Genomic DNA, 20,758 nt, shown 5'->3' on the forward strand with positions numbered 1-20,758 from the left:
GCATCGCATGCACAGATGCACATTACGATTACACGTTTCAAAAAGGATTACGTCGCGTTATATTACGTTCTTTGCGTAGGTTTCCCGATTCAAAAATTACAAAGCAGAGTGTTGCATTTACACGTGTTCGACTATGATCGATTTTCCAGGGACGATTCTATCGGAGAAATGTTTCTTCCGCTATGTCAGGTAATTTTCATGATCAATCCGTGCTCTTCAGCGATGGTTCGATGGTTTGAGTGGTATCGAGTCGCGATATAACGATGAACGATTCTCGGTAGGTTGACTTTTCGGACAAACCGTCATTTTGGAAAGCCCTGAAACCACCGGCGAAGGATAAGTGCGGCGAATTATTGTGTTCTTTGTGTTATCATCCGAGCAATTCCGTACTCACTTTGACGCTTTTGAAAGCGAGAAACTTGAAAGCAAAAGATATTAACGGAAAATCAGGTGAGCGATTCGATATTTTGAAATTGCGGTCAGGCTACGACACTTAATTTTTTCTTTTTCCTTTTCTCCACTCTGCTCTTGCGTTTAGATCCATATGTAAAAGTATGGTTGCAATTCGGCGACAAGAGGATCGAAAAACGGAAGACACCTATATTTAAATGTACTCTGAATCCAGTATTCAACGAAGCATTTTCTTTTAATGTACCATGGGAAAAGATTCGAGAATGTTCGTTGGACGTAATGGTGATGGACTTCGATAACATCGGTCGAAACGAGTTGATCGGACGGATTCAACTTGCAGGTACAGTATTTTTCGATAATTCGCTCAATGCAAGCGCCACTATGTCACTGTCACTGTCACTGTTACTGTCACAATCGTATCATTACCAGCGTTGCCGGTCCTCTTTATGCATCTATGCGCGCGTAGAACTATCGAATAACGTTGTTGTTCGTTGGTACAATTTCAGGAAAAAACGGCAGTGGAGCGAGCGAAACGAAACACTGGCAAGATATGATTACGAAGCCGCGGCAAACGATCGTACAATGGCATCGACTAAAGCCAGAGTAAAGGTTTGAACGTATCTGGTGCTACTTGTATACGTTACGAGCACATTGGAAATCGTCGATCAAACCTAGACCTGTAACATCGAGAGTATCTTCCGAATTCTCGAGCCCCTTTAACTTTGCCACTATTTCTTTTCTTTACTTTTCTCTTTTTTTCATTGTCCGCTGTCTCTTTTTTTCGTTCTTCTCTTATATATCTTCTTCCCGTTTTTTATTTCCTACTTCGCATAAAATCGATCAAAATAACCGAGATCTTTTGTACGATTTCGAGGTGCCTGTTGATTTCGATTTACGCACTTTTTGCAGTTGAGTATCGTGTCGAATCGAAAGTGACAGACATTCTGTCGGCTTACCCATACAAATGTAGTTCACTACGTGGCGTTCCGTTTGGTTTCATGCGACGACGTTCTTCTGCATAGAAAAGTACGGAGGAGATCAACGGTGTTCTAGCTTCTTTATTTTCCCTCGATTGCTCTATCGGTTGGCTGGAAATGGGAAAGAGAACGGAGGAAAGGTCGAGCGTCCATATCGAGCGAAAGATTCCCCTTTCCCCCAGGATACTTATGAGCAGAAACTGTTTCTGTACGTTGCGTTACGATCGAACCATTTTCTCCGGCGCAACGTCGATATTTCCCGTCGGTTAGTTCTTTGTCCTCCTTTTTCTTCATGCACGACAACGATTCACGACGAATATATATCCGTATTCAACTCCCTCGCGCGAACGATAACGAGCTCGTTCTCACGCGAGATCGTGTGCCGCGATGTTTGAACATACCGATATACGTTTCGAGCGAACGACGAGACGCCCGAAACAGCGACCGATCGATATTACTTTTGCGACTCTATTGACATTTAACATCGAACATTATTTTTATGAGTGTTTTGCACGAGTAAGTACGTACCGAGTACGTAATACCGTTGCTTCGAAATACGTTGATGCGATTCAGCGTCAACCTCGTCCCTGTTTCCCGTATATTCATCCCCGGTGTCTTTCGATTCTACCATCAGATATCAAAGCGTTACGATAAAGAAAAGAAATGTCTGCTCGTCTACCAATCTTCAAAAAATTTCCCTTTATTACGCACTTTCTGTTTCATCCCTTTGCCTCGATTTCATGATTTCTCATTTTTGAGTCGGCCGTTAAACTCAATAGATTAACATCTTGTCCATTGTTGACCGAAGGTAGAACCAAACTCGGTCATCTTCTTTCCCCTTTAGTCGCGTTCCCACGATATCCTACGTTTCAGCTGTTCCGATTATTTCGAAACCTCTATGTGTCAAAAACAAGGTCGCGCTCTTTTTCTTCCAATTTTTTCTTCTCCCTTCTCATTTCTGTTTCTTTTCCATTCGTTATATCCGTTGATTATTTGGTAGCGTGCAATTGCTCATCGCGTACGTGTACGAATGATCGAAACGGGGGAACACCGGAATATAATATTGAATTCTTATAAGTAGAAACCATAAAGCAGCGATATTTTTGACGGAATTTTTGTATCGACCTAGTCGGAAATCTTTTGAAAGCGATAAAAATTGTGATCGGTGTTACACCTTGAATTAATCTTAAGCGTTACATTCGATAGTTTGCTGTTGTTGACGATAACACGTAGAGATATCCCCGAGATAAAATTGGGACGACGATTTGCAGGTTTTGCATACATTATACATACATACATACGTATATTCGCATTCGAAAAGTGTGCGTGTACATGTGCGTTTGCATATACGTGGCGTATCTGTGTGCGCAACTGCGTTCATCTCGGTATATGTGTAGAGTCGAATGTGCAGTGCGTCGTGAAACGAAAGTAAAACACCGACAGTGGTAGTGAATATGTAGTTGTTGGCAAAGCGAGGGGCGTCGCGTAGCGTGTTTAGCGTAGTGCTTTTACGTTACAAGCGTAGATGCGATTTGCGGCTCGAAAACGTCGTACTCGATGTCGCGGCAAACACATGCTCCGAGCAGCGTGGTCGACGAATATTTTTACATTCAGTGGTTTTACAATCTAACGAATAGCTAGATAGTCGAGTGTGAATAAAAACAGAGCTGCTTCTTAAATGAGCTGCGTACCACGCCAGCGAGATCGAGCGACGATTTTGCACGCGACGCGGGTACATCCGATTCCTCTCTCGCATACGTGTCAATCTCGTCTAATCTTACATCGATCTTGTTCGATCGCACGCACGCACGAACGTACGTAAGTATGTACGTACTTACGCATGCATGCACGTATACACGCGCGCACGCACTCATGCACGCAGGACCGCATACATATACACGAACGCATACACCTGCATATGAAGTAGGTCAAACATTTGCACGCATACGCATCGCACATGTGTGTACACCTAATTATCGAGTAGCACAAAAATCAGTTAGACTAACGTTTGTATATCGTAGCCTGTGTATTATACCGTTACGCAACCGTTGAAATGCAAAATGCAAAATGCAACACGAAACATTACGATTTCGCATAAACCTGTTAGAAAAAAGAAAAAAGAAAAAAAAAAGGAAAGAGAGAAAAGGAAAAAATTAGAAAAGAGAGAAATGCGCTAAAACGACTCGTTCGACTCCTGTTCGACTCTTTCGAGTCGGAGTCCGAGCTAACGTTTGCACCTGAGGAGTGTCACATGCACCAGATCCATAGCGTTTAGTCGTTAAGCGAACGCGTTCGCAGCGCGTTTATAAATATTATACGTTCGTATGTCGCTCGATCGCGTTTGGTCGATCGTGATGGAACGCCTGTTGGCGCGATTACGCGCGCTCAGATAGAAAATTAGCCCCATAATCGGAGAAAAAGTGCCAAAAGTAAACGCGAACGACGGATCGAAGGTGTCTCCCAGCCCTCAAGCGTTTCTTCTCCCTATTTTCTTTTCCGAATTTCTCGTTTGCTCCAACGCGCCGCGATCGTTCGGAATTTCGAGCGATCCTGGTCGATGGAGCTTTCGCGAAACTCGCGCGACAGCAACAACGATCGGCGGCCGGTGTCAGTGGAAACCGAGTTAGCCGAAGCAACGGACGAATTATCTCTACCGTATACGCTTCTCACGTGGATGAAGATTATTCACGTGTGGCGCCAGAGATTCGTTGTTCGAGCGATCGATCGTTCATGTTTGGTATTTAATCTGCGTTTTCTCACGCAGATGGAACGCGCGCTAATTCTAAAACCTATTTTAGAGAGTCAAACGAATCGTCGACATACATTGCGTAGTGTATACAAACTAAGTACGCGTTAATTCGAACTGGATGCGAATTGGGCCTTATACCATGGATTACCTCAATCGTAAGCAGCTTGCGAGTCAAGTTCCAGTTTGCGATAACGATAGAACGAGCGTTAATAGGATTTTAGAGCGATCCCGCGCGAGAATGGCTCGCTACTCGATGTCGATCAGCGTAATCCAGTCGATACTTATTCAGGTTCGATCATAGTCGGTATTTTATCGCCTATCCGTATTACCTCTCTGTTCTCGACACGATTCACCCTGCTATAACTCGCGCGAAGTGGCGAGTCGAGAAGTGCAAGTTGTTGGCCTCTGCGTCGGATCGAGAGCGAGCCGACACGCGGGACTCATTTGACACGGCGTACGACGCACCGCGTCAAACGATATTACTGTCTCGTTTTCTTCTTGGTCTTTCGTTCGATCGGTAACATCGTGAAAAGGGAAGCCAGGTCGCCTCCTCTAGTTGTTTTCTGATTCGCAAATTTATCGAAAGTTGAACTTTACGCATCGACCATTTCATCATCGACTACTACAGTCTTTAATCTTGAGATTGATAAACGCTCATCGCGTAGTTCGGGCATAACTTGACGAAGAAACAACGTAGTCGGGTGGTCATAATGCAAGTACACCTACTTAAAGGAGAAGCATCGTCGAGCTTGTAAACAAAAAGTTTCGAACGAAGGTAAAAGAAGAAAAGAGGTAATGGAAAAAGTTATGCTGGAATAGCTGGCGAGCCGGATGTTGATGTGTTTGAGAATATAGAAAGATAGCTAATAAGTAAGTAGGGAACGTCGCAGACGCTGGATTCGCGATCGCCCGAATCGGAACGGAAAAGAAAAGTGGAAAAAAGAGATTATCGTGACAGCGTTATCGTTTGACATATTGCGCGCGACTATGAGTATACATATCGTACGCGTGCAAACGATACATAGGACGAACAGGGTTCCGTCGATCGGTGGAAGAGGAAGTAAGCGCAAACGAACTCAACGGAAGCAAAAGAGGAAAGAGAAGATAAGATGGGTGCGAAAGGGGATGACCGAACGAAGAAACGGAGAAACGAACAAACGAACGGACGAAGGAAGAACGAACGAACGAACAAAGGAACGAATGGATGAATGAACGGACGAGTGAATGGACGAACGACTGAATGAACAGACGAACGAAGGGACGAACGAACGGACAAAGGAATGAATGAACGGACGAACACATGAATACATGAGCGGGCGAATGAACGAAGGGGCGAAAGAAATTTCTGCGATCGATCGTGTTCGGTTGTGTACCGAAGTGAAGACTGCTCGCCACGCGTGTCCGGCCCTCGCAGCGCGCAACACTATACATATATTTTTTAGCTTCCTATTGCGTATGCACGTAATGTTTGTTCTAAAAATCAAGAGAAGAATTAAACTGGAAATTGGGAAGGTGTATCCATCTGTACAGGTGGGTGGGATGGAAGGAAACATCGATTCGAAGGAATAAGTTGTATTTTTCGACAAAGACTAGAAAAAGACGGACGAAGGGAAAACGGAACGAACGAGCCCCGTTCGAAAAGTAATTGCGTTTTCGATTGACGATATCGATAAACAAACAAACAAATAAACAAGCAAGCAAGCACATATACATACACACAAATACACAAACAGTTCGTTGTCGGAAACCTCGACTGACTAGGCCCTCGTAGCCAGATCCGCAGTAAAGGACTCTGCCAGTCGTACAGATTTAACGCTTCCTTGTCATATCATTTTCTCGTCGTTGTGTATCGCCTGTTATACACTTTATCGATCTGATCCGTGCGCGCACGCACACTCACCCACCCACCCACCCACACACGCACACGCACACACATTTTGCTCCACATCTTGCCCTTCGTCCCGAGCATTCCAGCAACCGACTCGGTCGCATAATCTCTACCTTACATCATTCTGCTACCTCATTCTCTTTCATTCGACCCTCGACCCAACGACGAAGCGCATCGATTAACTCTTTATCGCTTAACTATAAGCTCGATATCGCTGTGTGTTTCCTTCGAGTCGAAATATCGTTTTACAAACTGATATATCGTTGACAAACTGATCGAACGGAGGCGTTTATTATTTCCTGAATATCGCTTGATGCTCGACATAACGTTGTATATCCGAATAAAGAGAATTTCGTTTGGGAAACGAACTCTCGTCATCCAATCTTATTGCCCTTTTCCATTTTCGATGCACCAACAGCCAAGTGCCCTTATTTGCAGCTCGATCGAGTTAAGAGGACAAGCTGATAACGTTGGTACGTTCGAGAAGTTGAGTAACCGTCGACGCTAATTTATATGACATCTGTTCCGTCAGTAGTCGAGTCTTGATCCCAGCGGTGTTTAACGCCAATTGATAAAGGTCGGCGTAAAACTAAAAAACAAAAGAAAAGAAAGAAGAAGAAGGAGAAGGAACGGATCGTTTTTCTTTACCTTGATGTCTTCGTCGTCATCGAGTGGTAAGTCGGAGAATTCGGAACTGACCTCGGTACACCGTATGCGCATTGTCCGCGAAGATGTTACCAAGACCGTCAGGTTCGTACGCTGAATGGTAAAGTTCAGTAAAATAAGGTCAAGTATATATTTTGAAAATAATTAACCGAAGGCTATTTGTTGGCGTGTTACCTGTTTTGCGACGCAACCGTGTACCTCTTTAAATTGCAAAACTATTTCTCGAAAGCTGCGAGACGCGTTCCATCGTGACCAAGAAAAGATATAGGAGGTAGACAATAGAGCCATGCACTCTCTCAAGTGTTTCTCAGCGATTGGGTGTTTGATCGAGAGTCCTTTTAAATAGCTGGCAGCGTCCCGTTCCGGAAAGAGGTCGCACCCAACTTGTTGCAATCGCTGCAAGTTGCGCTAGTTTACGCTTTACTGCTAGTACTCTTTGTAAACGACTCGAGCATCGCGAAATATGTACAATTTACACGACCGGACAAAAGCAGAGGAACAAAAGGGTAAAAAGTTGAAAGACGAATTACACGTAGTTACCTCGATCAAACATTCCAATTCAAAATATTCACCGATAATTTCCTTAATCGGTGTAGACGCGGCACCGGTAAGTGAGTTCAAACAAACTCGATCTTCCTACGAAAGAAAAGGAAACCTAATTATTCATCAAGAAATAAAAAATCTTCTTTGAATCTTTCTTCTTCTGTACGAATACAGGATCCCAGGTTAAGAAAATGCTATAATACTCGCCCTGACAACGAACTCGGCTTGAATCGTTGCAGCTGTAATGCTGAGAACCACCCCGGCATGTTCTCGTCCGCTTTTTCCCATTTCCGGTTTCAATTCCCAACTTTGAAACGGAAGATTCGCGTATTTGTAGGCAGCTAATCCATGAATTCCTAATCTTCCGGTACGAAACGTGATCGTTTGTTTCTCTTCGTTGAATTTAACATCGTGTACGTGTTTCGTTGACCACATTTCTTTCTCTGGTAACCAATGGGCGACCACCGGTGGTTCGAACCAGAACACCGAATCGGGCAGCCTGTACAAGTGCAACAGCGATGCGAGCAGCAATCAACAGGAAATGGAGAGGGAAATTCAAATCAACAAAAAGGAAAGTAAAGTTCGTAAAGAATAAGACTGACGTATTTATGTAAACCGACTTGAGTGTAAGCAAGACGAGCGCATCCATCGCTAGTTCCAGAGCTTTCATTTCAGCTTCGATGACTTCCGGCGTTCTCTCGGACTCCAGTGGTGCCTTAGGTGTCTCGTATGATCTAAGAAACGGTACGAATTTCGGCTCCTTCGGTAATTCAACTGTAACGAAAGTGCTTAAGTGGTAACTGGTTCGGTTTCGAGTTTCGGTGGTCGTTTCAATGACGCGATTCGTAATCGATAGCGCGACATCGAAATCGCGGTGAGCGATGTTTGGTGAACGATAAACACATAATCAATAATGCGAATACAGCCATCTGGAAGGTAACCCAAATGGTACTCACGAGTAGTTAAATAAGTCTCTTTTCCGAGATCTTTTGGTTGTGGCGGTTGATAGAGGAGATCTACGCGAAATACTCCACCGAGGATCCTATATTTTCGCAAATTCACTTCTGTATTTTCGCATCGAGTAAAGAGTAACTTTCTGCTTTCCGACATTGCTTCCTCTGTGAACAAAACATTTCCCGTGCGATACGATATGACATCGACCATTGGAAAATCGGACGACGATTTTACCTTCTCTCTGACCAAGTATCTCGTTCGGGGTCGGCAAATAGGGTAATAGCTCCGTTTTCGAAGGCAACACCGAGGCCAATGTGGATTCGAATTCCGACTGGTAATCTTTCGCCGAATGTGCTTTTTTCTCCTTTTTACCTCGTTTCCTTTTTTTATCCAGTCGCGGTGAAACCGGAGGATATTCCATTCTTTCCAGTATCGCTTTCTTTTCCTCTAGACGTAAACGTCGTCCTTCCGCTTGCTCCTCGCGTAATCGAACCTTTTCTTCATACTCTCTTGTCGAGTATTCCAGAAGATCTATAAAATAAAGCACAATGTAGATGTAGAGGGAGGGGATGATGGAATTTGTTGAGGTAGTTGCGCCAAATTCTCGCTCACGAGCGAACGTATCGAAAACTGCGTAGAGAAGCATAACGTACCTAATGATGGATTCCACAGATCGAACAAATTTTCTGGTAGTTGGGGCATGCGATAGGAATTAGCTTCGATCGAGTAATGATCGTAAGCAAGCCAAAGACCTCTAATCGCCATACGATGGCAGTCCAAATCGTTCGGCATCTTAATCGTCAGTTTCATTTCTTCGAATTCTATTTCGATCGACTTTCTGTAATTTGAAATGCGTAACAATCAAACTCGATCAGTATATTATTAACGGTACTAGAAGAATATAATATAATATATCGGTAGATTGGCGCAGCAAGATCGAAAGGGTACCCGTGTGCGATTAACGACGATCGTTCTATATCCCCTCCTTGTCGTTTCAGTCCTATCGGCAACGGAATAGGAGCCCAAACGCAACACACTGCTTTGTTCGTCGCACGAACGTATCTGGTAGTTTTCATGTCTTCTCTGATCATGTTAGACTCGATGTTACGTAGCAATCGGTAGCACGCGAGATCTATCCACCGTTGAAGTTCGATTCGAAGCTTAGTAGCGATCTGTGGCGTTCGAAAATAAAAGTGACAATCGTTGGAAAAGAAGAGAGATTTCCTCGAGATCCACTCACCGATTCGCATTCGTCCACGTATTCCTTCGAGTCGATCGTGGAGAAGCGAATAATTCGATCGATCTTGCTCAACAACTGAAAGAGAAAAGTTAATCATGAAGGTTATCGATCGATTGACCGAATTATTGTTTACTTACGTGTGTGATCACTCGACACTTATCCTCTATGGTATTCATATTCGGCTCTTTATCTGTCAACGGCCAGAGAAACAAAAATGTATTCATGTCGGACAACGAACCAGGATCTGGTAGACCATCGCAAGTCATGTACCGTGCCCACTAAAATACATCGATAGAAACGGGAAGAGAGAGAGAGAGAGACATCATGAAATGGTGGAAATGCGTGATTTTCAACCAAGTACCAACGTTCTCTTCTTGTTTCAGATTCAATATGTTATTCGCGTACGCTGTCCAATGTCGAGAAAGTATGTCGCGTGTCTGCTTCAGCTGTCTCTGCCGGATCGTCGCTTCTTCCGCTTCCATTTCTGTTCTTCGTTTCTTGTCGTATTGTTCCAAACGAATCTCCTCTTGCATGTCCTTTATCATAAGATCCCTGCGTGACATAGCAAAGGAAAAAAGAAGAGGAGGAAGAAGAAGGGAGAGACGATGATGATGAAGTAAAAAAGTACATATATACATACTTCGGTTCTTTCATCCACGTTACCTGATATCCTCCATCCGACTAATTTTATCTACATCGAAGATTCCTGCTCTGACAGCAGACTCATCTGTTTTTTCTTCCGGCGAAGCTTGGTCTTCTTTCCTTTTTTTCTGATTTTTCAGGGACGTGTCTTTGGATCGCGCTATAATTGCGGCCGCTGCCATTTTCTAAATTAATCGAGATTTAATAGAATCGAGATTGTTCGGTTTATTTCAGGAAACGGCCACGGCGTTTGCGGCTCAACGCGTTTACTAGATCGGCTGATTTGGAATTCGAAAGTTGGCCGAACCGCGTTACGTCGCTACACCGCAGACATCAACGCGAATCAAATGATCGTCGCTTATCTCGATTTACTTTACAGCGAAATAACCTGCCATTCGCGCCATCTTTCCACCTAGAACATCGAACGTTCAACAGTACCGAATTAGATTATCGCTAACTGAAATACTATGTTTCTTCCTTACCAAGGATAAGACGTGACGTGGTGAGTCGACGGATTTCGCTCGTTGTCTTCGCGCGATGCTTTCTCTTTCTACTTCATCCTCTTCATACTCCACGTACAACTTGGAGTCCGAGTCTGAATCGCGGTCATTTTTTTCGTCGAAGAAATCTTGTATGCTTTTCGTCGTTTGTCGGTTATTATTCGACGATGCTTTGCCCTTCGATCCCCTGCAAAATTGACCATTTCTCTTTTACTTCTTATCTTACTCTATTTCTCCCTCTCCTTTGCATGTATCATACACAAGCTCGACATAGGGTCGAAATGGGTACTTTTTTGCCGAATCAATACCTCTCCGAGATGATCACCTGGTCCAAGTCGAAGCTCGAACGAGTCAACAACGACGTTGTTTCGCTTTGTCGGGGAAATGACGACATCGATGTATTCAAATGGATTAGCGAGAAACCTCCATTTCTTGTCAAACGCCGTCATGAATGTCACGATCGACAGTAACACGTCTAACAACTGCCGACTGTCGTAACCAACTACCAACGATATATGTATATGCATATGTATACATTTATATACATGTGTAGGGCGCATCCTATACTTTGCTTTACATATAGCAAAAGAAAAGTAAAACGTATAGAAAAGGGACATTGAATAAGCTGCTTTCGTATTACGAGATTATTCACGGGAAATAGACAGCAAACGTTTTGTATTCATGATTGACTTATCGGATATTTACAAACACTGGTATGGAAGCTCGTAAGAAAATGGATATGCAGATATCGTCACCGCATTAATTTTTTGTAATAACGTTTAAGAATTTATCGTGCAACTACTTCTATCTTCGAACGTCGCGGGTATGTAGGGTGTTTTCTGTATATCGACAAATCAAAATATCTCATAAAGGATTAGTTCCATTAAAAAAAAGTTTGAATAGAAATTGTTTTGTTTAAAAGGGAGCATCACACTGCGCAAATTATTTTTTTGCAGGTCGAATAGTGGAAGAGATTTTGAAGTTCTTTATAATAAATATCAACTCATTTATGTCGAAAAACTATTAATTTAGTAGATATTTTAGCCGCAATTTCTTAAATTTAACGTATGGAAGACAAAGTCAACGTAACCACAAGATTACCACTTTGCATCTTTCTTTGTTTTTCATATGTTAAAATTTCACTGAAATATAACAAACAAGGAACAAAAAAACGTTTACAACTAAAACTAAACTAAATGTATATTAAGAAAACGGATCTTTAATTCCTTAATACACGTTTCACATTTATTTTAATAGCTACATACTCAAAACCACGGTCTCTAATTTCAATATTCAATTTATTTGAGTCGTGACAATTCATCGTTGTTCGGTGCTTTCCGAGTGCCGAACTTATAAATACAATTTAACAATGGACATATGCATATGCAAGGATTTGCCCTTTCAACCGGTATAAATTACAATGGAATCACTGTGAGGTCAATTTCAATGTCACCACTTCCTAAGGTTCCTGAGGTTTCACAATAGAATCGGTTAGTCAGTTGATCAGTCGATTGGTTCGCCGGTCAACTGATCGATTTGTGGAATCAAAATAAATGAGAAAGAAATAGAAACGAAGAAGAAGAAGAAGGTGCCGGTAGAAAAGCAAACTAAAGAGAGACTTGGGCAGAAATTTTAACGAGGAAGAGGCAAAGGGAACCGGTTCAAGTAGCAGAGCGGAGGAAGATCACTGACACTATGCCTGTAAGTCTTTTTATCGAATAATCCCCTTTGTTTCAAGTGTCTAAATAAGTAAATAAATAACTATAATAAATAAATAAGAAGGAAAGGGTCATACGTTTCGGGGAAAACGATCGGTTTCAGACAGACGTCAATGCTAAGACCAGGTCGAAGGAACGTGCCTCGATAGCCGCGTTTTACGCTGGCCGGAATATTTTCGTGACTGGTGGCACTGGGTTTCTGGGAAAAGTGTTGATCGAGAAACTGCTGAGATCCTGTCCCGATGTTGGAGAGATATTCATATTGATGCGACCAAAAGCCGGACTGTCGATCGACGATAGATTGAAGAAAATGCTCGAGTTGCCGGTTAGTAAGAAAACGAAACGAGTTGATGTTCGTATTTGATGCGTGCAGTAGTAAGTAATTATATACATATAATGAATATACATGCGTTCGTTGTCTCGACGAGTCTTTTTCGTGTTCGTAGCTGTTCGACAGACTGAGAAAAGAAAGGCCATCCAACTTGAAGAAGTTGATCCCGGTTCGCGGTGACACAAGCGTCGAGGGCTTGGGTTTAGGACCGGTGGAAAGACGAACGATCACCGAACGAGTTTCCGTGATTTTTCACGTAGCCGCGAACGTTCGATTCATCGAAGATCTAAGAAAGGATATATTCTCGAACGTTCGCTCGACCAGAGACGTTTGCATTCTTGCGGGAGCTATGAAAAACTTGGTGGCAAGTAGAAAACATTCTCTTTTTTATCTTAATTTGGGGAATTGTAAAAGCAACCAGCATTCTTAAAATCACTTTCGGTTGCATCAGGCATTAGTGCACGTTAGCACCGCATACGCGCATGTTGACAAGCCGGTAATCGACGAAGTTGTATATCCCCCTTTAACAGACTGGAGAAGCGCTATACGAATGATAGAATCCCTAGATGAACAGACGGTGCAAATATTTACTTCCAAGTGAGTATTTTTCTTCCGTCTTTCTATCAGGATTACATCAACAAGTGAAAATCGTTGGAACGCAGGTACTTGGGTTCGATGCCAAACACGTACACGTTCACCAAGCGACTGGCAGAGCAGGTGATAAGCGATTACTCAAAAGATTTGCCTAGCGTAATTTTTCGACCGTCGATAGGTACGTAGCGAGGTTTATCTCATAATAAACATTAAATAATAAATAATAAATAATAAATAATAAGTGGTAAATAATAATGCTCGGAAATAAAAACAGTGATATCGACGATCGAGGATCCTGTGCCTGGCTGGCTGGACAACTTCAACGGACCCGTGGGTATGATGGTCGGTGGTGGAAAAGGAATATTGCGAGTAGTTCGTTTAGAACCGAACGTAGCCGCCGATTTTCTTCCTATTGATTTAGCCATTAAAGTTATGTTGACAGCTGCGTGGAAACGAGGATTAGAAACGTATGAGAGCTAAATCGTAATTCGATCGATCGCAGTTACGCTAATGTACACCCTTATATATATATATAAGTCTAAGCTGTCGCGTTAAATTTTGGTAGTAACATTTAGTACTTAGTACAACTAGTAGTACCAAGTACTAAAATTTACTTGAAAACGCTCACGTGCATCCAGGATAACCAAGGATCCGAGCGTTTACGTCTATAACGGCAGCTCCCATCAGATCCATCGCATCACTAGCAAAGAATTGGTCACAATGGGATTGAGGCTAAACGAAGAAACGCCGCTCGAAGGAATCATCTGGTACCCCCGAACCATTTTAACGTCGAATCGTCTTCTTCATTACGTTTTGACATTGTTGACCCACGTGCTGCCAGCCTTGATCATCGACGAAACTCTCAATGCGATGGGTCGTCGACGGATGTAAGCACGTCTATATACTTACTCTGTTCATTTTTTCCTTTTTCCCATTTGATCTTATCAATCTTTTCGACATCTTTTTCACTTCGATTAGGCTAATGAAAATTCACAAGACGATTTACTCCAGCGTCACACAATTGAGTATCTTTTTACACAACGAGTGGTGTTTTCACAACTCCAACATGTTGAATATTTTAACGACACAAGTGCCACCGGCAGAGCGAGAAATCTTCGGCTACGATTATCATCATTTCAACGTGGAACAATACTTTAAGTAAGCGTTACGAGTGGTACGCAAAAATAGTTTTCAATCAATATTGAATAGCTTTGCTTATCTGTGTTGTTGAGCACTATCAGGTATTCTTTTCTAATACATCTCTAATTTACTAATTTACGTTTCATTTTATTAGGAATTGTTTGATCGGAGCGAAACGTTATCTCTTAAAGGAGGATTTGACTCGATTAAAACAGGCGAAACGATATTACGACAGGTAACGTTTATGATCGAGAAGACGCGTTAGGTGACTGTCCCGTTTGCCGTCGTCTCACCAGCTATCGTATTGCTGACGTCTTCCTCTACCTACATACGTATGTACACGTTCCTAAGGTTCGTTTGATCAATCGCGTGTCGATTTCACGTTTCCATCGATACTTACTACTACAAGCAGACGCGATGGTGGCGCCACAACGCGCAACTTTTGATCGCTTTCGCGAAACGGGAAATGGAAAACGGAAAGCAGGTTGCGGATTGCAGGTTGCGGATTGCAGATTGCGGGAAACGGAAAACCCCGTTCAGATAACGTAACCATATCGTCGCGTCAGATTAAATCCCCACCCTTGCCCTCGTGTGTTCATACATTATGCTAATTTTGCTATTTGCTCGACTAATCTTCGACTCTATTCTCCACAGGAAGTTATTTTGAATGATTGGATATTTTTTAGGATGAAGTGGTTCGATAGAGTATTCAGCGCTTGGTTAATCGTGATGGCAATATGGATATTTTGCAAAGTCGGAATATTTTCGTACTTCCTTGAATCGACTCACTCTATCGTCTAACCAAGTGTCTATGGCGAACGTGTAATTGTTTCCTCGTAAATTGCAACGAACCTCGTACGATGATGCGATCGACGAAAAGGTGGGATCGAATAAGAAGAAGGAAAAAAGATGTATCGCGATATCGCCGCTTGTATCAACGAAATCAACGACAACGTTCTTGCATGAAATAAACTAGATTGAGAAAAATATTCTTCTACGATGTTTCTTTCTTTTATAAATAATATATTTCGTTCGACTGACAATGAGTTTCGAACGAGCAGGACGCTGCGATTCTCGCTAAAAGGCGATAAACTTTGGACGTAGGAAATCCGATTACGCGCAACGCCTGTTAAAAGGCCAATCGCATGCACAATGTAACGAGAATCTTCCCAGTTGTTTTAATTGTTCGGAAACCGCAGTCGTCTCAGGTCCCGCTGCCATAACTAACCATGATTTCGTCCCCCCCCCCTCCTTAACCGAGATGATTTCGACCGTTTCACGAGTAAATTCCTCCTTTCGTTTCTTCACCGCTTCCACTGCCACTTTCCGTTGTCCTTGTTTACTTCGCGCTCAGTCGCGCTCAGTGCGCATAGAATACATACACTTCGAGAAGGAAGAATTGCACGGCGTAACGGCTAGAAATTATTTCAAATTTCGGAACAAAGTGATCTATCTTCTATGGCGTTTCCTGCAACGATCGTAACATGAATCGCAATGCAATAACGTAAGTGTCTTGATAACTCTGAGTAAAATTTTGTCTTTCTCTCTTCCTTTGTTCGTTTATTCTTTGGCGACATGCATACTGTCATCTTTGTCTTTTTCGATTAGAATTCGTACGACTATGTCAACTGGATAGTTCCCGTGTGAACCAACATGTATACGCGTCCATATGCAAATGGAGTTGAAACATCGTCATCGTCGTCGATAGTTGCGCATGCGCGTCTGCTATCGCGAAACGGACAGAAGCGTGATCAGTCGGCGGGTCGGCCAACTGGTATAGCGCGTGTCGGTTTCTCGACGGTCAGGATCGATCGTTATGATTATTATTTCACGAGAGAAGATCGTATGTGAGGAGCGATCGGACGAAAATAGACAGGTGGGTCGACGCGAGATAATCTTTAAATAGGTGGGTAAAGTTGTGTGATTATCCGTAGATCGAGGAGTGACGAAAAGACACGATGATATCTTTCGTGGACACAACAGAGCAGTAACGGCTGAACTTCGCTTCAAGCTACTGCCGAGTGTCCTCTAACTCCCCATGTTATTTATTGAACGCGCGCAGATTTCGTGTAACTAATTAAGTCGTTTTGTAATTCAATAACGAACGCAGTGTATGCGGTGAACGCGTGAATCTCTTTTTGCCTTGTTAGCCATAAACAGTTGTCATCGTTCTCATTTCTTTTTACGGGTGACATATTCGCGTTCCAATTAAATGAGGCGACTATACTGAATCGTCGATACGTTCAGAACAAACGGTAAATACGATATATTCTACGAATAGCTTTTATTTATTATATCATGAAAAGAGTTCTCTATCTATCGTGATAATAGAAATGCAACAGTGAATATCGCCGTTTTCAGGACTCCCTTGTCAATTTTGTACCTTTTGTTATTGTTTATGCGACTTATCGTATATCGTTTATTCCTTATTTCGCGACTTTATCATATTTTCTTAACTCGTTGGACTTCCAAATAAACTAATTATTCCCGTACACAGATATTATACATTTTTGCTTTTGCAAGCGAAACAAATACGTAGAATTTTACAAATTATAATATTGCGTCACAAAGATTATTTCTCTTTAGGTATAGGAGTAAATTCGCGATTATGATACGTACTGTATATCGAATTTGTTCGCAGGTAAAAGGTCATAAGGATATCTTTTCATTGAAAAAGCAAGGATCATCGAACATGACGAATATCAACGCAGTGCCTGTACCTCGGAACCAAAATACCGCATTAAATTCCACTAGTTTTCACTTGTCGAATGGGATCGAAAATGTAATCGACAAGATCGAGAATCTTCGGCTTACTCACGACACGGTCGATCAATCGAATGAAATACGCGGTTTCGACGCGTATCGGACGAAACACAGCGTACGAAGAGTCCCCGGCTGTCAAACGTCGAACAATAACGACATCTACGACTGCGATCATGACCATGATAAGGAGAACGATCGAAACGATCTGATTGAACGGGGACCGATTAAATCGCAATTTTGTTCGCTGACTCGCAGTCAACCTTACTGGACGAGCGTTGAACAGCCACGGAATTTTCAAGCAAACGAAACATTTCCGATCGATTACGATAAAACCGCGGAACAAATTCTACGTGATAAAGAATGTAGTGAAAAATTGAACGCTTGTCTCGATCAATTACAAGATTTGGAGAGAACGAGCTGCACTTACGATAGTAACGCTAGAGATGAAGATAAATCGCAAGTCTATAGTTTAAGGAAGGATGTACGTACTTACGTTTGTTTTTTTTAATCGAACAGGCTGTTCCTTTTTTCGAATAAAAGTTTTATCAGTTAGGTTTTTCTTTAAAAACGTTTCACATTTCATTTTCAGTTTTCTTCGACTCCATCGACGATCGTCGGGAATGCTTTAAGCGACGACTTGTTATTATTGGAGAATGTGCTATGCGGAGCTTTTCAAGCGGCCCAACACGTAACAAAGAAGAGTTTCCTTCGTTCGCAGGAAACGGTGGAAGCTTTCTTCGATACTTGTTTGACCGATGGTAATACGATCATTTCCAGTTCTGAGAGCTGTGAATCGAATCGTACTCACTCACCGGCTTTGCCCATTTCTACACAATCTTCGGGAAGATCGCAACCAAAAACGAATCACAGCCCAATCGGCTCTCCTCGGGTAATCGATATAGTATACGTATAAGCGTTTCTTATATGCTTAGAAAATTCCATCTGTGATCAATATTGCGATATATGCATAATCTGTTTGATGTCAATCCTTAGATCACCATCACATCAACGTGCAGACCGACGCAGATTTTCTCCTGTTCTTCAAGCTGCTCGCCTTCTTCTTCGAATCAGTCGTACGGTGACACATCAAGTCCGAACAGTTCGTTTACGTATCAAACAGCCAGTTCGCGAATCGAGGAACGATTCAAACAGGATTTCGAAAATTTCCAGTTTTGCAGACTCGATAACGATACTGTCGTCTCCAACGCCGTAGTAAATAATATCGACGATAATGAACTGTGGTCACAAGTGATGGATGAACTAGTGAATAATTTAAATGGAGAAAAAGGCAAAGTGGGAGAAACATATTTGCAGGATTCTTCGAAAGTGGAAAATGCCACGAATACGATTACCTTCCAAACCAATAACTTGCAGCAAGTTCGACACTCTTCGAATCGCGATAATATCCCCAACGAGGGTGTGACGGTTGCGAAACCTGTGTCTTGGTCCGACGTATCGTATTCTCCGGTATCACGAGCTAACATTCCTCAGAAAGATACCCAGAAGATCGAAACGACGGACAATGCTATAAACGCGCCTTTGCTTTCAAGTTACACAAAGTATGATAAAAGTTACGGTACTCTAGTTAAACAACATCCGGCAGAAATAATCAGTACGAAGGACGATATCCATCATGAGCGTGATTTCTCCCCGTTGTTTCACTCGTTTGGTGACTCCTCGCCAACCGTGGGTGCGATCGTCGCTACCAATTTCAGCTTTGATGATTTTACTACGAAAAGCTTACCAACGAGTCCTAAAGACGATTATCAAATCCCAAAGATGGTTGCTTCGTTCGAAGATCATTCTCAGCAACGCTGGTGAGTCTCGTTGAAGCTTAATAAACTGTTGCATGAGATACGGTGTACCAAGAACGATGCGATGCGAAATTCAATTGTATGTGAAATTGATACTGATGTTCTTTCGTTATGCAGTTTTAGCAATTCCGATCGAAATACGATACCTTGGTCATCGTTAAATTTGCCATCTGTAAAGGCAAGCGAAAAATTGAAAGAAAAATTGGATCCGCAAGAAGTGAAGAAGGCTATGATCAGTCTGCTTAAACGGCCGGCAAAAGAACTAGCTAAACAGGACAAAGATGGAGATACGTAAGTGATTTCAAATCGATCGATTATGTACTCGTGAGCTGCTCGATGTAATTGCTTTTCTTCCCACAGAAAACTGATGTGCCTGGTTGGCAACCCGAATGAACTTGTTCAAAAGATGGCCTATTTGGTACCACTCGTAGAACGTATGAGTACAATCACAGGAGCTTTAACGATTATGAACAATCGCGGCGATGATGCGCTTTACTTGGCTGCTCTGAATTGTTCACAATTTCCGTTCGTTGCTGGTTATTTAGCTGCGACTATGTTGGAAAAAGGAATCAACTTCACTCAACGATTGTATCATACTCGAGTATATTACTCTCTCTTCCTTTCTTCCCATCATTCTTATTTCTCTCCGTCATTTTTTCAATATGCAAAATGTTTCTACATAATGCCTTCCTGATTTCTCCGTTTCTTAAAATTCTTGCATGCTTGTTACAGGGGGATACACTGATACATTCGATCGCTTCACAAGGGGATTCTCATGAAGAAACTCTAGCTGAATTGTTGGCTTTGAGAACCATCCAAGGGAACCGGCTATTTGACCTATCGAAACGTAACTATGATGGTTAGTTTGGATTATAGTGTTTCTCTCTTCTTGTGAAAGAAAACGATCAGTCTTACGTTTGTTCGTGTTTCCTCGTACCTAGGTAGAACAGCGCTCCACATTGCGATCGAATCGCATATACCATTTACAAAAGGAATCACGTCATTGGGAACGATAAAACTACTGTTAAAATACGGAGCAGATCCTAGAATCAAAGAAACAAAATATGGGAACAATGCATTACATATGGCGGTTTCTTTGGATTGCGATCCTGTCCTTGTAAAGGTATTGTTTTATTCATTGAGAGTCGGTTTGTTCTACCTTTACCATAGCTATTTCTCATCTTCCCTATTCGATTTAATTTATGCGCAAACGCGCTACCAATAGTTATTACTGGATACTTGGGCTTCTGATTTGGTGAACGCCGTCAATTACAATCACGATACAGCGTTGCACGCGGTAGCAGCTATGTCGACCAACGTTTCCTTCGACAGGCAGAAGGAAGTGTGCTGGCTATTGGTTCAGGCCGGAGGCCGCACGAATTTACTGAATCATGAAGGCAAAACACCGTTAGACCTTGTTTCCACGGACAGGAAGGGAGCTATCAGAGAGATTTTTCACAAGAGGTCTTAAGGACGAACGTAGCATCGCAATATCTTAATATTGCAATGTTGCTACACCGCACTCTCTCGTATCATTTTACATATACGTATATTATCTTTCACGCATCTTATCGTTCAAACTGTTTCTCTGCTACAGACCGTCTTTTATACAGTCTCTCAAATATGGATAAGAAAACAAATCAATTTCGATAACAGGAATTAGGTTGTAGAAATATCGTTATACAGATTCATGATACAAATACACAGTTGAGATATAAGTGCTGTTTTTCTTTCAAAATTTCATAACCATCGGCTATATATATATATACAGTTTGTATATATACATATGTACATAGTATGGCAAGTTTATTATAAAAATAACGTCGCA

General features: G+C 42.2%; 5 protein-coding genes across 25 annotated transcripts in view; 3 read left to right on the top strand and 2 right to left on the bottom strand.

The window, feature by feature from the left end:
- Positions 1-4,887, top strand: part of Syt7 (Synaptotagmin 7) — a 22,410-nt gene extending 17,523 nt beyond the window's left edge. For all 14 annotated transcript variants that reach the window (XM_069118286.1, XM_069118287.1, XM_069118295.1 and 11 more), the window contains 4 exons: positions 80-189; positions 282-450; positions 539-751; positions 918-4,887. In XM_069118286.1, coding sequence (XP_068974387.1) covers positions 80-189; positions 282-450; positions 539-751; positions 918-1,018 — 593 coding nt within the window. In that variant the 3' untranslated portion in view covers positions 1,019-4,887. The remainder of the gene's footprint in view (positions 1-79; positions 190-281; positions 451-538; positions 752-917) is intronic.
- Positions 1-20,758, bottom strand: part of MED11 (mediator complex subunit 11) — a 72,641-nt gene that overhangs the window by 29,082 nt on the left and 22,801 nt on the right. The window lies entirely within an intron of this gene.
- LOC138182432 (dynein axonemal intermediate chain 7 homolog) lies at positions 5,694-11,607 on the bottom strand. Of its 5 annotated transcripts, none has more exons than XM_069118263.1 (16): positions 10,879-11,607; positions 10,553-10,757; positions 10,092-10,482; positions 9,794-9,980; positions 9,566-9,706; positions 9,429-9,503; positions 9,137-9,360; positions 8,842-9,026; positions 8,423-8,719; positions 8,191-8,352; positions 7,855-8,008; positions 7,442-7,733; positions 7,232-7,327; positions 6,890-7,087; positions 6,674-6,784; positions 5,694-6,614 (listed from the first exon to the last, which is right to left on the bottom strand). In XM_069118263.1, the coding sequence occupies exons 3-16, from the start codon at positions 10,250-10,252 to the stop codon at positions 6,474-6,476; spliced, it is 2,424 nt and encodes an 807-aa protein (XP_068974364.1). In that variant the 5' UTR covers positions 10,253-10,482; positions 10,553-10,757; positions 10,879-11,607; the 3' UTR covers positions 5,694-6,473. The 5 variants fall into 5 exon arrangements, with proteins under 5 accessions (XP_068974364.1, XP_068974362.1, XP_068974363.1 ...); XM_069118261.1 differs by having other exon boundaries at positions 6,866-7,087; positions 10,879-11,603; XM_069118262.1 differs by having other exon boundaries at positions 6,866-7,087; positions 10,553-11,603.
- Positions 11,710-15,342, top strand: LOC138182438 (putative fatty acyl-CoA reductase CG5065). Of its 2 annotated transcripts, none has more exons than XR_011173795.1 (10): positions 11,710-12,271; positions 12,392-12,613; positions 12,735-12,983; positions 13,071-13,216; positions 13,282-13,391; positions 13,488-13,680; positions 13,852-14,100; positions 14,192-14,371; positions 14,508-14,685; positions 15,040-15,342. XR_011173795.1 is itself a non-coding variant. In XM_069118280.1 (10 exons), exons 1-10 carry the CDS (start codon positions 12,266-12,268, stop codon positions 15,152-15,154), a joined length of 1,551 nt encoding a protein of 516 aa, XP_068974381.1. In that variant the 5' UTR covers positions 11,715-12,265; the 3' UTR covers positions 15,155-15,342. The 2 variants fall into 2 exon arrangements, 1 of the variants encoding a protein (XP_068974381.1); XM_069118280.1 differs by having other exon boundaries at positions 11,715-12,271; positions 14,508-14,588.
- Positions 15,488-20,648, top strand: LOC138182431 (uncharacterized). 3 transcript variants are annotated; one of them, XM_069118258.1, is made up of 10 exons: positions 15,488-15,857; positions 15,962-16,259; positions 16,995-17,597; positions 17,706-18,005; positions 18,110-18,933; positions 19,048-19,221; positions 19,291-19,531; positions 19,663-19,789; positions 19,872-20,053; positions 20,156-20,648. In XM_069118258.1, the coding sequence occupies exons 3-10, from the start codon at positions 17,046-17,048 to the stop codon at positions 20,399-20,401; spliced, it is 2,646 nt and encodes an 881-aa protein (XP_068974359.1). In that variant the 5' UTR covers positions 15,488-15,857; positions 15,962-16,259; positions 16,995-17,045; the 3' UTR covers positions 20,402-20,648. The 3 variants fall into 3 exon arrangements, with proteins under 3 accessions (XP_068974359.1, XP_068974361.1, XP_068974360.1); XM_069118260.1 differs by lacking the exon at positions 15,962-16,259; XM_069118259.1 differs by lacking the exon at positions 15,488-15,857 and having other exon boundaries at positions 15,951-16,259.

The sequence above is a fragment of the Bombus flavifrons genome, chromosome 8, assembly GCF_040668555.2.
Source record: "Bombus flavifrons isolate JBK064 chromosome 8, iyBomFlav1_principal, whole genome shotgun sequence".
In the NCBI taxonomy this organism is placed as follows: Eukaryota; Metazoa; Arthropoda; class Insecta; order Hymenoptera; family Apidae; genus Bombus; species Bombus flavifrons.

Bases quoted from the DNA above. Each gene is read 5' to 3' on its own strand.
- LOC138182438 (XM_069118280.1), top strand. The intron at 12,984-13,070 runs GCAAGTAGAAAA...CGGTTGCATCAG, and splicing joins GAGCTATGAAAAACTTGGTG to GCATTAGTGCACGTTAGCAC. The intron at 13,681-13,851 runs GTATGAGAGCTA...ACGTGCATCCAG, and splicing joins TGGAAACGAGGATTAGAAAC to GATAACCAAGGATCCGAGCG.
- LOC138182432 (XM_069118261.1), bottom strand. From the start codon at position 10,252: ATGGCAGCGGCCGCAATTATAGCGCGATCCAAAGACACGTCCCTGAAA. The intron at 9,981-10,091 runs GTAACGTGGATG...TATGTCACGCAG, and splicing joins AGTCGGATGGAGGATATCAG to GGATCTTATGATAAAGGACA. The intron at 7,328-7,441 runs GCGAGTATTATA...TTTCTTTCGTAG, and splicing joins AAGCCGAGTTCGTTGTCAGG to GAAGATCGAGTTTGTTTGAA.
- LOC138182431 (XM_069118258.1), top strand. From the start codon at position 17,046: ATGACGAATATCAACGCAGTGCCTGTACCTCGGAACCAAAATACCGCA. The intron at 17,598-17,705 runs GTACGTACTTAC...TTTCATTTTCAG, and splicing joins TCTATAGTTTAAGGAAGGAT to TTTTCTTCGACTCCATCGAC. The intron at 19,532-19,662 runs GTATATTACTCT...TGCTTGTTACAG, and splicing joins AACGATTGTATCATACTCGA to GGGGATACACTGATACATTC.